A 15,914-nucleotide genomic window follows, 5' to 3' on the forward strand; every position below is an offset into this window, starting at 1 on the left:
CTTCATGCCTAATCTTTTCCCGTGCCTGATTGAAATATAAATCAAAATCATTATTAGTAGAAGATTCAAGCTCAAGATATTCATCCATCCAATCATCCGGATCATCACTTTTAGGCTTAGAAGATGAAGGTTCAACTATTGAAATATTTGTTTCGATAACTTTATATGCATTATATAAATCTCTAACTTTTGTATAATGTTACTTTTACATTGTTCAACAGTAGGAGTTTCATCATCTTTAATTTCCAAATTTACATAAATCTTTTCAACCATTCTTTCAGCACCTCTTAATTTATAGGCCAAATAAATACGCATGTCCCTAAAGTTGTTCGCGCTTTTCCCCCAGGTACCTCAACTAACCAAGATTCCTATTAAATTCTTTAACCCCCTATAATTTGATCCTTTTAAATATACTTGGCTGATGTGGAGCCAAATTTCAATAAATTATTTTTGGTAATTAGGCGCGTGAGATGAACCTTCCCCACGTGGAAATTTTGACCAATACACTCCAACCCAATTACACATCAGTGCCACATATTAAGTCATCAAACCTAAAAATCAATTTCCCCCCAAATCACTTCTAACCTGTTTCTAAACGAGAAAACCCTAAGAATCTCTCCCTTTCAATGACTTTTACAGCTGAAATTCTTAGATTTTACAGTGATTTTGAGTGTTTTGTTGAAGGAATCATCGAAGATTGCAGACGATTTTGGAGTTCATTCGCGATTTTTGAGTTGACATAGTACCTTCGCAGTTGAAGAAGAAGAAATCGATGAAGAAGATAAATTCGACATTGGAACTTGATGATTAAGAAGAAATCAATGAAAAAGTGATATATATATAATGAGGTAAAGAAGATAAATAATGATGAAGAGAAACAAAAGAGGAGAAATAATGGAAGAATGGGAGAAATTAGGGTTAAAAGGGGGAAGAAGATCGTTGGTGGGTAGTTCAAGATCCACATCAGCGCTTTTAAAGAGTCTGCACGCGCTTAAAGGACGTGATATCACGTTTGGCTCCACATCAGCCAAGAATATTTAAAAGGATCAAATTATAGGGGGTTAAAGAATTTAATAGAAATCTTGGTTAGTTGAGGTACCTGGGGGAAAAGCGCAAACAACTTTAGGGACTTGCGCATGTATTTGGCCTAATTTATAAAAGTAGATGTATAACCAAAGTCAAATTTGAGAGATGCCTATTGTAGCTTCCGAAATTCAAACTCCAACTCAATATCACAGTATAATAATAATTTATCAGAGATTTAAAATTGACATTTGAGAGATTGTATAAGATGTATAAGTACTGAATTTGTGATTTAAAATGAAAAAAGAGGGTATATTTATAGTGTAAATGGGTTAGAAAGGGGTGGGGTGGGGTGTGTTATTTGACCGTTTTGGACAGCTAGAAGGGCCCAACGATCGAAAATAATGGCTACCTTAAAAAAAATTAAAAACTGGATGAACCGGTGCTTACCGGATCGGAGCAGGTCAAAACCGATCCGTTTGTCAACCTTAAACGTGACAATGGGATGATAATACGATATGATGACAATGATGTAGTAGTTATTGATCAAGCAGGAAATCCAAAAGGAACTCGAATTTTTGGTGCAATCCCCCGTGAATTGAGAGAATTAAATTTTATAGTTTCATTAGCTTTCGAGGTATTATAAAATGAAATTGTGATCTGTTTTGAGTGGGATATTTGAAAGAAATAGATTAATAGTAGATTGTGTTTCACATATATCTTTAATTTATGAAAAACTAAGAATATATTACCCTTATCTTATAATGCTTTAAACATAGTTCTAAATTAGGTCTTTTAATACTTTTTAGTATATAAAAAGATAATGTAATCAAATAACCTTTTAATTAATACTATTAAAATCAGTTTTTTTATGAGTGTCAACCTTAAAAATCATATAAAAGATAAAGTAATATAGGTGTATAGCACTAATTAATTATAGTTTTGCCTATTCTAAAATTTAGTGAAAAATTTAAAGTATCGTCAATTTCTTCGGCCTTATAAGTTTCTTTTACTCCTATGTTTATAACTTTATAATAAAGTTGTTGATCTTTTATCGAGAAAGACATATTAATTAGGTATTTAAAAAGCTATTTTACTTTGCAAACGCTAAATCACCTTTTTATTGCATTGTTAATGATGTTTGGAACTTTTTGGCAACAAACATTCCTTACTAGTTGGGAAAATTATATTCCCAACTAGTAATTGTTTGCATGTTCACATCCTTTTGTCACTTTTGGCAACTTGATCCAAATATTCTATCTTTTAGGGATAATGCACAACTACCCCATCAACCTATGCTCGAAATCTCAGAGACACACTTGTACTATACTAAGGTCGTAGTATCCTCCTAAATTTATTTCATTAATAATTTTATAACCCCTTTTTGACCTACGTGACACTATCTTGTGGGCCCAATATTGATTGACTTTTTTTTCAAGCTAGACCTTATCACACAATATGACCTTTTCAATGTTTCCCTTTAACTATTGTCTAAAGCATTCTTTATCATCTTATAATTATGAAAAAGACATCAAGAGTATTATACCAACCATATCAACTTATACCACCATTTTGCTATTGTTTCTACTCACATTTTTTAAATATATAGAATATTTAGTATTGGATCATGAAATACTAGTTTAGGAGATTTATGGAATTTTTTTTTCTTAGCAAAAGTGGATTTACAGTAATCACATATGATTAGTGTCAAGGATTATCAGGAATTCTTACAAAGTGATATATTTTCTTGATCCACATCATTTACTCTTTTTTTTTTATAATCGTGGTGTCTGGATCAGCTTTCGTACACTTTGACTAATTAATTTAATGAAATATTTGTCATCTTCCACCAGTCACATATATTAAGTACTGTTATCAAAAGCAAAAAATACAACGCAACATAAATTTAAATTAATCGAACTAATTAAAAAAAACGGTCGCTACTCCTACGTTGTAGTAATTGCTTTAAACATACAAGAAAGTTGAAATGGAACCAATTAGTGTGTGATAGAAATAAGTGAATAGGTGATCGATGAAGACACTTCCAGATATTTTAATAAATTAAAGAGTGAAATGTTAAAAAAAAAAAACTTAAATTACTATTTTTTTAAAAAAAATAATAATTATTATATTTGCACTCATTCATTATTTTAAGAAACACAATTCTCTTTTTTATTACATTCTCGCTCTTATATTCTCTCTTTTATTTTAAAAAAATTATCACATGATACTTCACATTGACAAAGAAATAAATTAAAAAGATTATTACTTCTCTCTCTATAATGTTACGTTCCTTTTCTTATGAATTTAGATTTGAAATGACAATTTTGTTCTTTCCCTTAGCATTTTTAGCTTAGTTTGTATTTAGAAAATGGTTGATGTGGTCCCATATGAGATCGAGTGAATTTTTTGTGATTTGACCCTTCTTGAGTTGAGAATTATTGATAGGATTGACTCTGGTCAATATTTTAAGTTCTTAGCATCCAATAGAAATTTCGTCATTTTTAATGCGTCCAAAATGTCGAATTTATGCTAGTTAGCTGGTTAGTAAAGCTTTCGAGACCTTGGTTTGAATTTTGAGTGTTTGGGTGAGAAGTTGAATATTAAGACTTTTGCAAACAAGGTTTCGCTTTTGGGACTCTCAAACCCTTCTTTGCCGACCAATTTCGGGATTTTCCCCATTTTTCTCAATTTTCTCTCGATTTGAACTCAGGAAAGGTGATTCATAAAAGTTTTTTCTTAGTGATTTTCGTGTGGTTGTGTTCCTCTACCAAGTCCTTATCATTTCCTTTAATTTTAAGAATCCAAAACACCTTCTAAATAAGAGAAAATACATCAAATTTCCCCTGAAATTGGCACGAGAATTCGCTTTAGTACTTAAACTACACGGATGTTTATATAACCCCCTTAACATGTTTGATGTGAATTATTTTCAACCTTTCGAGCTTCAGCCTCCTGTGCGTGTTGATACAGCTTTGTAGGGCGTGTAATTCACCTTTTAGCATTTTTTAAAAATAAAACTTGACCCTCCAACGGGTAATATCCGACCCATTACATATTTGAATGTAAATCTTCTCTTTTGTAGAATCCTAATTTTCTCTTCTCCTCACCAACCCAATCATCCAAAAATGGTGACCTAATTCATGCTTTTTTTTCTTTATTTTTCTCAAATCTTAGCTCTTCAAACCTCAAATCTTAGCTCTTCAAACCTAAAAGTTGAATCTTTGAAGGAATAATTGTTCTTCAAAATGTAAGCTTCAAACCTATTCTTCTTTATCTATTTATGTTGATTTTTATTTCGTCCCTTTTTTTTATTATTTGGTTTTTTTCTAGATTCTTGTTACTCTAATGGAAGAGAAATCTTCAGATTCGATCTTCTAGGTTTGAGAGAAGAGAAAGAATGAGAATCACGGGCTTAGGGGATTTAGGGATATTTGTTTATAAGTGGGTCGGGTTGTATTTTGGGAACGGGTAAGATAATTTTTAAATCCTTAGGCGACGTGAACCACTAAAAACACGCTTGTGTAACAATGCCCAACCTTCAACTGGGCTAGAGCTCGGAAGGTTAAAAATAATTCACATCAAACATCTTAAGGGGGGTAATAAACACCCTTGTAGTTTAAGTACTAAAGCGAGTTTTCATGCCAAGTTCAATGTGGGTTTTGGGGGTCTTTTCCCTAAGTTGGAAAATGAATATTTTTTTATTTGGATCTTGTTTCTTGATCGATTTTAATTGGGGTTTCAATCATGAATCCCTCTTTACTTGTAGGACTTGATTTTTAACTAAAAATTTGATTTTAGCCTTTTAATTTTTGAAGTGATATTTGGACTAATTTATCCCCGATTTCAAGTCTTATCAATATGAATAATATTGGAGTCTTTTTATTAACTTTTTCCATTCTTGATAGTTAAGGATCGTTCAGGTGATTATGTGGTTGATGATCTACTCTGATAAGGTTCTCCGAGTGACGTTTCAGTATTGAGGTAGGTTTGGCTATTCTTATTTTAAATTAAAATGAGTAATTAACCTCTTTTAGAAAGTTAACTGCAAAATGAGTAGTAGCATGAATCTCAGAAATTAATATATGTTCACCTTCTTGTTTAGTTCATATAATGCCTATTTGTGAGCTTAGCCTGGGGGGGGGGGGGGGCTTGTGTGATATATGTAAATGTTGTGATATTTGAGTAATTGTCCGAGTGAAAGGTTGTGTGACCTATCTTTCTATTTGACATTGGTTTATCCGAGTTAGGGGCTTGAGTTGATTTTTAAACATCTTAAAATAAAAGAAACTCTTTCTAAGTGGTGAAAATTGAATTCAAATTATTTCTCCTCTATCTTTATCATTTAAAATGTATTTCATGACTTGTTGAGCTTGAGAACTTGATACTATTTGAAAAATCTTGATGAAACAATTATGCCTTGTGTTGTATGTGTCTTTTGCATTCATCCTCTCATTGTTTATGAAAATACGAGAAAGTGGAGGAATACTATCTTTTTGAGAAAAAAAAATGAAACTCCATATTTATATCCTTAACCACGAGTTAAGTGACAAGTTGATGAGATTATAAGAACTATATGTATGTGGACTGCAAGTCCAGCATGAGTCCTTTTTTGGAAGCTAAATGCTCGGCAAAGTGTATACGACATGTTGTGCGACGACCTTGATACCACCACATCATCCTGTCACTTTATGATCATCTCATTACATCACATTGACCAACTTTATTGTGTTGTGTAATTTGTTTATATGTCGATTTAAATGTTAATTCTACTATCATGTGTTTACATTATTCATGTTGTTTTATATAAATGAGCGACATCGATGTTGGAATGAGATCTTTCTGTGTGTAGGACTGAAAGCGCTTAATAGCTTATTTTGAAGTCTCTTTAGTTGCTTACATTCAGTCGGTCTGACTTACTGAGTACATCTGGATTGCGGCTGATCCTCGTTGCGGCTGGTTAGATCCATCATATTTCTTTCTTTCGCGGTTGTGTGTGATCTTAAATTAATTTGATTTACTTGTACTTCAAATATTTCTTTATTCCTATCAAAAATACAACTATCTAAGATGTTTCTTAAGAAAATAACAAAAAATATGATATGGTTAATGACATTAAAATATTCAACAAAAAAATAATAATGAAATCGCGTGAAACAAATATTGCAAATTAACAATGTCATAATGAAAATGACCATAATTTAAAAGTACTAAATCATGTAAGAATAAATTTAATAAGTATTAGTTACATGACTATATATTAAAGAAAATTAAAATTAAATTATGTATTTTAATTTTCTAAACCAATGTAAAACTAAAGAACAAATATTTAATATTATTGTCATTCTTAGTTTTAAATTAATTTTCTTTTTGGATTAGTATTAATTTGATTTTGATTTAAATTTTACTATTATTACCAACATCTGTTGACTATAATCTTTACTGAACCACTCAAAATTCTAGGTTTCAAATTTGAACTAATTTATTAAATGATAAAAACTATTAAAAAGTATAAGAAATATTTAAAAAATTATATTAAAATAAAATACTTTTATGTATAAATTTTAATTTATATACATAATATCGGATTAATTTGATCTCGAAATAATTTTTTTAGTTAAAACCACACCATTTAATTCAATTTTGATTCGATTTTACACTCTCCTACTCAAACGGCTAATCCTTTCGAAGACTAAAATCTGCTATTTGAAAATTACAAGTTTTACCTACATACTAGTGCTTAAACACAAATAATAAGATTAATCAAGTGTAACAACTTGGAACATCAACTTACAATTGTGGTCCATTTATATCTGCTTTGTAGTGAACCTGGACCCATAGAGTATTTATCTTAGGGAAATTTTCATAAATATCCATTTTAATAAATTTAATTATACTTCATAGATATAGTTTGAATATTTATGGGTTATATTTATAGTTTAAGCTACCTTGTTTTTATAATTTGTGAATGAATTTGTATAATTCGTGGATATGTTTATATAATTGAGCTATTTTTGTATAAGCTCGAAATACTGAATTTTTACAAACACAAACATATGAACTTTAAATAATAGATTATACAATTATACAATACAAAATTACATTATTTATAAAAGTTATACAAATTCTGAATTATACAAACTCGAAACTCCAATTCATGTAATTATCACTGAATGTTGATCATGAGTGTTAATTAACTAAGACTTGAGCAATAATCACTAATTAACTACTGGTATATATTTGCTTAATCAATTTGATTTTCCTTTTATCAATTATCAAAACATGGACCTTCTAGCACCCTTTAAATTTGTAACAAAATGTAATTTAACTTCTTTAGCACTAATGAACATGCCAGCCACATGGAAAGTATATCAAGATCAACAATTAGAAAACACTACTCTAACACATGTTGATTAATTTTTGGAAAAAATCAATTATTTGATATTTTGCTATTATTCCAAAGAAGAGTTAGTTATTTACACACAATTTTCACACCTTTGACTTCAAAATTGATTTAACTAGTACATTTTATTTATTATCAGAAAAAATCACATACTCAACACATGTTAATAAATAGAGATACAGAATTTGTTCAAGCTCAAACAGGTAAATGACAGATTAATAAAGATAATTGAACATGCTAATGCCATATAAATAGAACAAAATATGATGAAACCTACCAAAAACACCCTAAATGTTTGTTTCACAGAGGATGTTATTAACTTTTTTTTGGAGGATGTTACTACTTGCTAGCATTAAAATGAATGTATGATTAAAATTCTAACACTACATAGTTGATTTATATCACAATTTCGAGCCGTGGTGGATTCAGAATTTTTCACCAAGGAGATTCAAAAATAAAAATATAATGCTTAGGATTAAAACTTGGGATTCCAGGGTGAATGTTATATTTCCTTAACCACTAAGTCAACCTCCAGACTCTTGTGTTCAAATATTCATAATCCTAGGCACTATTATATACACACACACTACAATTTTTTTTTAAAAAAAATACCTAATAAATACAATATAATTTTTTTATCGAAAAAAGTTGAAATGAACTCTCGCACCCCTTCCTAGATCCGCCCCACTATGAGAAACAAGAAATTCAAGTGTAGAATTGGTTGATCAAACTACCACCTAAGTACAACCTTCCTGGTAAAACTTCTTACCCAAATGAGTATCTCAAAAGTATGTCAATTAGACATTTGTTGGAATACTCATTTGAGCAAGAGGCTTTCCCAAAGAAGTGAATGTAAATATGAGTCTCCCCCATGAGAAAGTAAAGGAATATTTATAGTCATTTTAATTACCTGCCAAAAACTCAGAGTTGGTTGTACCTGCCTTATTTGTTTGAGTTGTGGGATGTTAAGTATATATATAAATACTAAACATTGTAACATGTGACAATGGGGTTGTCAGGTAGAGTGTATTAAAAAAATAATACATCTATTAGCTTTGTGTATTACTATTATTTTATTTGATACTCTTTTTCAATCTATATATATAATATTAATCACTCTATCGTGCATTAAGGTATGTATTGCTAATATCATGGATTTCTAGGTATTAGCAGTGCAATATTTTTAATGCATGCATTAGCTCAATTAAAAATCTAATTGCCCCTCAATATTTTTTTTATATCTTTTCCATCATAATAATGAAGGAGATTTTTGTAAATAATTTTTTTAATACACCAAATTAAACAATGCATAAAAATAATTTATGTATAAATATATTACTAATACACTCTATTTTATATTATATTAATACACTCGACCAAACGATCTCTTATATTCAGCATTATTCTTATACACACGTAACTATCAACATTAATCACATTCCATTTAGGTGCATTGAAAAAACTCATTTGTTGGTCCTTGGTACTAGCTCTTTCCCAAAGAATAATGTCAATTAGATTACTACAACCCACCCACCATTCAAAACATTTTATTTTGTTGAATTTCTTGTAGTCTATTATTTCCTTCATCCTAACTATATAAGTGTATATTTATTGTCAAAGTTTATAATTTTGAATTGTTGGTGACTGTTTTTAATGAGTCAGGTATATACTCGTGATGAGCACTTGTCAGTCAGGATGAAAATGTTATATGAAGTGATAAAAAACTTTTTGGTATAGTTTAGTTCGCGGATAAAGTTATTTTGGGATTATAATTTTTAAATTATTTTATTATATTATTTTTTAAATAAATAGAATAATATTAAGTTTGATGAGATATTCAAAATTAAGCTTAAGTTAAATTTATACATTTTTTGAGTTGAAGGTATTTTCAATCAAATAAAATATAAATTTAATCTCATACTGAATCTTGAAATATTTGTGTATTTTTTATGTTTATAACAAGCTACATTAATTTAATTGTTTGTAAGACTGAGCGTTGTCTCGAGATCGATTGAGAATCATGATATATTTTAAGTTGAAATTTCAATAAACATTAAAAATATTAGGTAATTTCTTTTCATACGTCCTCAACTTGATAAACAGAATTAAAAAGAAATTATTGAGGTGAGAGTGTACATGTTTATTAACTATTGATAGGAATGATAGTGAATATCAAAGACATCATGTAATAGTAAATTGATTTGGCAGAAACAATGAATATGGATTATTATTTTTAATCCTAGCTATCATCAAGCATGCAAATTTGATTAATTTGTTCTTTTATAGAGCTTACTAGAAGTGTAGCACTAATGGGACCTTCTTTGTTCACTAGCTAATACTGAATGCATCTAAAAACCTTACCTACCTTCTTTTCTTGTCCTTTTTGGTGATTTTAACTTTAAGGAGTTATTTGATGTGATTGGGAGAAAATATTTTCTATTCGTTTTATTTTATATGAAGTAATTTAAATTGATATGAAATTATTAAGAGAATTTTTTTAAAAAAAAATTGTGATCAGAAATGAATGATAAAAAATTTGTGTGGCTACAAGTCATTTTATTAAAGATAAATTTGACATTTTATAGTTAAATTGTTGTTTAATATAAAATTATTCCTGATGTGATTGATAAAAGAAAATATTTCTGTCTCATTTTATGAGAAGTAGTTTGACCTGACACGAAATTTAGGAAAGAAAATAAGATTTTAAAATTTATGATCTAAAATGAATAATAGAAATTCATGTGATTATAAGCTATTTCATTAAAAATAAAATAGATACTTTAAAATTAAAACACTATTTAATAAAATAATATGTCATTTTTTATTAGACTGATTAAAAGAAAAGTAAGTCATTGAGACAAAAGGAGTAGGTATGAAATAATTGTTTTAGTGCTTCTTTATTTCTTTCTTTTTTTAAAAATCAAATCCATCTTTTGGGTGGAGGTTAGGCATGCCCTCTACCTCGTATATTATAATATTAATAATCAATAGCAAATACATGAATGACTTTGTTTTTTATTTGATTATTAAGTATGAAATAAGACATTTCAGAATTAATAAATAGTACTTAGATAAATAAAATGACAAAAATACCCTTTGGAACCTATTTTACTATCACTTCTCATTTTTTTGTGTCTTCTCTTCTTTGGATAAAATAATCAAAGAGTAATGTCATGATCCAATTTATGGATGACATTGTTCCAATTTTAATTTCAATCCCATAATTACAGGCATGAAATAAATCATAAGAAACAATTACAAATTATAAAGGTAGGAGTTGTTTATGTGTTTAAATAAAATGGGATGAGCGAGATTTAGATTATTTGGACATGTGATATAAAAATGCAGAGATTATATTCAAATAATAATTAAGAGGTGTGAAAGGTTGATTATGATGATTCTAAGAAAATATAGATGTAGGTGAAGAAGTATTAGATAGGGACAATTAAATAGCATATGATATACTTATAGCTTACCGAAGGCATACGTTCAGATCGGAGTATTCAGACAAGAGTAAAGTTAAAATGTTACTCGAAGGTCGAACATTATCTAGTTTTCTTATCAGAATTAGTATTATTACTCTCCTAATATATCCTATTTTTTTATTTTATTTTTATATTACTTCTTGTCTCCTAACATGGAGAAATGAAAATACCATATTTTTTTCAGTATTATTACTATTTGAATATTCTTTGACTCAATGTCATTGTTTGCAACAAATTTTAAACATATGAAAAATAAATAAATCATACAAATAAAATATGAAGAAATGTGATTTTATTCATTAAGATTGTGAGTACAAATCTGTTTCTCCCTTGATTCTACTCTCTAAGATGATTAAACCATGATTCGAGGGCCGTTTGTGGCGTATTTCTCGAACTAGGATGATTTAGATTTAACTTCTCTATATGAATAATCCATCAATTTGTGGAGTATTCGAGATCTTGATCTCTTTGTGGATTTTTCGAGATGCCTTTTAAGGGAATTTAGTACCCTTTATATAGGCATAAACTAGGGTTTAGGGTTGAGTAGCCTCCAAGAATCTTTATCTGAGGTGAACACAATTTGTAGAGTCTCAACTCGAATTGAACGCATCTTGTAGAGTCCCACAAAAATTTAAATGTCTACAGTCATGCATAACTATATTTTCTTCATTAATATATTTTCTTTTAAAAATTTATTTTGATATATTTTATTTGAGCCAAAATCAACGAGTCCGAAACATAAAGGGTACAATATATTAATAAAAATTTCAAAACGATATATAAAATTTTATATTAACCAAAACGGTAAAATCGCTGCAGATGCACCGACTTACCTCACCTGAAAAAGAAAAATCGCTGCCTCTGCAGCGATTTTAATTTATTTTTTTTTAAAAAAATAAGGTACATCGCTGCCTTGGCAGCGATTTATAAAATAATTTTTTTTAAAATCACTGCCACACAGGCGATTTAACATTTTGTAAAACAAAAAAAAATTATAAATCGCTGCCTTGGCAGCGACTTTATAAATAATTTTTTTTTATAAATCGCTGCCTAGGAAGCTATTTCAAAAAAAAATAATTAAAAAAAATGTTAAAGCAGCGATTTTATATATAAAAAAACTTATAATATTTTTAAAAAATTAAATATATAACTTATAAGAAAATCACATTATTTTAAAAAAATTAAAAATAAGTAAAGTAATAAATATATTTTAAATTTAAATAATATTTGAATTCAAATAAAATTTTAAATTCAAATAATTAAATTTTTTAAATAAAAATTAATATATATATATATATATATATATATATATATATATATATATATATATATATATATATATATATATATATATATATATAATTAAAGATAAGCACATGATGGATTGATAGATTCACATGTGAATAGTAAAGATTTTGTTTTTGTTGTAAATAGTTGAATAGAGAGTTCACATGTAAATAGTATTAATATGTTTACAATGTTATAAATTGGTGAATTATCCTTCATATTAATATTGCATTCTACTTTCAATCTTCCAACAATCTTAGGTAAATAAAGTCATTTGAATATTATGCGAGAGTCTAGTCAAAATTTCAGCCATTTGAATTTTTTCTCATCTGATTCAACTAATACGTAAATAAAGTAATGTTTTCTTATTTCTTAAAAACTATTTTTCTTATATGTAATATATTTATATTATTATTTTTATAGGTATGATCAAATTCAAAATGCAGTGAATTATTGTACACAAATTGTAAATAATAATGTTATGGGTGATGAACGAGTTGGTGAGTTGCACAGTGATGAACCTTCCGAGCATGAATTAACAGATAGTGATGATATGTATGACGACGATGATGATAATGTGGATAATGCACCCAATGCATCCGTTGAAGATCAAAGTATTAATTATCATTCTACAACGATTCCATACTTAGATCACACTGAAGAAAATACAGGAGATTTTATCTACACGAGAGATGACGGTTCCATTCGAACGGCACTTGGGAATTCAAACAATCCTAAACATATCCAGTCAGGTTCGATTGTTGAAAACTAAATATTTTATAGTTGCTTATTTATTTATTTCATGTTGATTAATTTAATTCGTATATGCAACTAGGTATGTTATTTATGAATAAGATGCAAATGAAATCTGCAGTAAGAGCATATAGTTCTTCTATTAAAAAAGAATTTCTTTGTGATCAATCCAAAAGTAAAAGTTGGAAATTTATTTGCAAGCGTCATGAGTTATGGTGTGATTGGATGATTCGGTTTAGAGAGATCTCAAGCGATATGTGGAAGACAGAAAAAATGATTGAACCGCATACTTGTCTTACAGATAATTATAAGGAGGATCATTTCAATTTGATTGATAACATGATTGCCACTTCATTAATACCATATGTTATGCAAAATTCGGACATAAATATTAAGATGATCCGTGAAATTATCAAAGGAAAGCATCACTATACTCCTAGTTATAGAAAATTACAAAAAGGTCGAAGAAAAGCATTTCGAATGGTTTATGGTGATTTTGAAAGTTCATTTAAAGCATTACCTCGATACATGGCTGCACTACAATTATTCAATCCAGGCACTATTATTGAGTGGGAGCATCATTCTACAACAATGCAAGATGAGCAAATTTTTAAATTTCTTTTTAGGGCTTTTAAACAGAGCATTGATGGTTTCAAAAGTTGTAGGCTGGTCATTTCTATCGACGGCACACATCTTTATGGTTTGTATAATATCAAATTGTTAATTGCGGTTGGAATTGACGCGGATGGAAATATTTTTCCACTTGCGTATGCTTTAGTTGCACGTGAGAGTTTTGAGTCTTGGTCATGGTTTCTCAAGTTATTATGGACACATGTAGTTTGTGAACGACAAGGAATTGGTCTTATTTCTGACCGTCATCAAGGAATCTTGCAATGCGTTCAATCTTATGATTGGTTGAGTCCACCCAACACATATCATAGATTTTGTGTTCGACACTTAAAAATAAATTTTAATAAAAAATTTGTAAATATTGAACTCGAAAATCTAATGTGGTTGGCTGCTATTCATCAGGAGAAAAAGTTTGTGCAACGGATGCAACAAATCAAAACATTGTCTCCTGCAGCATATGAATGGTTAAATGAATTTCCTTTGGAAAAATGAACAGTGTATAAGGATGGTGGTCGTAGATGGGGTGCCATGACGACAAAAGTGTCTGAGTCATATAATGGTTAATTGAAAAAAGCTCAGGGGCTTCCTATGACTGCCATGGTTCAAATGACGTTCAAAGCTCTTGTTGATCGTTTTGACGAAAGAAACAATCTTGCAATTACATTACTTCAAAGTAATATGCCATGGCCTCTTGCGATAGATAAAAAATTTAATGATTATTATCAAAGAGCTCAATGGCACACAGATATGATGACTTACAACACAGGTGATGGTCGTCATACATATCATCACTATCTGTTAATTCATGTTCATCATTGTGCAACTCACCAATTCGTTCCTCACCCATAACATTATTATTTACAATTTGTGTACAATAATTTACTGCATTTTGAATTTGATCATACCTATAAAAATAATAATATAAATATATTACATATAAAAAAAAATAGTTTTTAAGAAATAAGAAAACATTACTTTATTTACCTATTAGTTGAATCCGATGAGAAAAAATTCAAATGACTAAAATTTTGGCTAGACTCTCCCATAATAATAAAATGACTTTATTTACCTAAGATTGTTGGAAGATTGAAAGTATAATGCAATATGAATAGAAGAATAATTCACCAATTTATAGCATTGTAAACATATTAATACTATTTACATGTGAACTCTCTATTCAACTATTTACAATAAAAACAAAATCTTTACTATTCACACGTGAATCAATCACTCTATCATGTGATTATCTTTAAATTTATATATATATATATATATATATATCATTTTGTTTTAAAAAAATCAATAAAATCGTTGCCTTTAATTTTTTATTTACAAAATTTAATTATTTGAATTTAAAATTTTATTTGAATTTAAAATTTTATTTGAATTCAAATATTATTTAAATTTAAATTCAATATAATATCTTTTTTTAGAAAGAAAATATATTTATTACTTTACTTATTTTTTTAATTTTTTTAAAATAATGTATATTTTCTTATAAGTTATATATTTAAATTTTAAAAAAGATTATAATTTTTTTATATATAAAATCGCTGCTTTAACATTTTTTCAAAAAAAAAATAGCTTCCTAGGCAGCGATTTAAAAAAAATATTAGAAAAACGCTGTCATGGCAGCGATTTATAAAAAAAAAATTATAAAGTCGCTGCCAAGGCAGCGATTTATAATTTTTTTTTTATTATTTTACAAAATGTTAAATCGCTGGTGTAGCAGCGATTTAAAAAAAATTATAAATTGCTGCCAAGGCAGCGATGTATCTTTTTTTTAAAAAAAAAAACAAGAATTGAAAAAAAAATTAAAATCGCTGCCGATTTTTAAGAAGCAGCGATTTCATTTTTTTATTAAAAAAAATAACTTTTGCAAAATCGCTGCAGAGGCAGCGATTTTGCTTTTTCAAGTGAGGTAAGTCGCTGCATCTACAGCGATTTTACTGTTTTGATTAATATAAAATTTTATAAACCGTTTCAAAAATTTTTATTAATATTTTATACCCTTTAAGTTTCGGACTCCAAAATCAACTTATGAAACAGAGATAATTTATACACATCTTCCTCCATATACTTTATTATGTGAAATTATCCTAGATATATTATTATTGTTATATCATCTTATTAATAAAATATGATATGCTCAAATGAGAATCTAACATGATAATATAAGATGATCATGCAATGTACTATAATAATGGTCATATCAACTCACAATATTTATTATTATTTGTTGTTTTAACTTACTAATTAATAACTCAAAGCTCAAACATCTTTCTAAATTCATATGTCAATGAATACCATATCAATATCAAATTAAAAAAGAA

General features: G+C 28.3%; 1 protein-coding gene and 2 long non-coding RNA genes across 3 annotated transcripts; 2 read left to right on the top strand and 1 right to left on the bottom strand.

The window, feature by feature from the left end:
* The first annotated feature begins 3,589 nt into the window (after positions 1-3,589).
* LOC104649454 (uncharacterized) lies at positions 3,590-6,092 on the top strand. Its single transcript, XR_743370.4, has 3 exons — positions 3,590-4,273; positions 4,932-5,007; positions 5,876-6,092. It is a non-coding gene; the product is annotated as an uncharacterized lncRNA (long non-coding RNA).
* A 6,314-nt stretch (positions 6,093-12,406) lies between these two features.
* Positions 12,407-14,073, top strand: LOC101253731 (uncharacterized). Its single transcript, XM_010328951.3, has 3 exons — positions 12,407-12,458; positions 12,622-12,950; positions 13,034-14,073. Exons 2-3 carry the CDS (start codon positions 12,680-12,682, stop codon positions 14,071-14,073), a joined length of 1,311 nt encoding a protein of 436 aa, XP_010327253.1. The 5' UTR covers positions 12,407-12,458; positions 12,622-12,679.
* Positions 14,074-14,278: 205 nt separating this feature from the next.
* LOC112940128 (uncharacterized) lies at positions 14,279-14,655 on the bottom strand. The gene is made up of 2 exons (XR_003244021.2): positions 14,566-14,655; positions 14,279-14,486 (listed from the first exon to the last, which is right to left on the bottom strand). It is a non-coding gene; the product is annotated as an uncharacterized lncRNA (long non-coding RNA).
* Between the last annotated feature and the right edge of the window lie 1,259 nt (positions 14,656-15,914).

The sequence above is a fragment of the Solanum lycopersicum genome, chromosome 10 (assembly GCF_036512215.1).
Source record: "Solanum lycopersicum chromosome 10, SLM_r2.1".
In the NCBI taxonomy this organism is placed as follows: Eukaryota; Viridiplantae; Streptophyta; class Magnoliopsida; order Solanales; family Solanaceae; genus Solanum; species Solanum lycopersicum.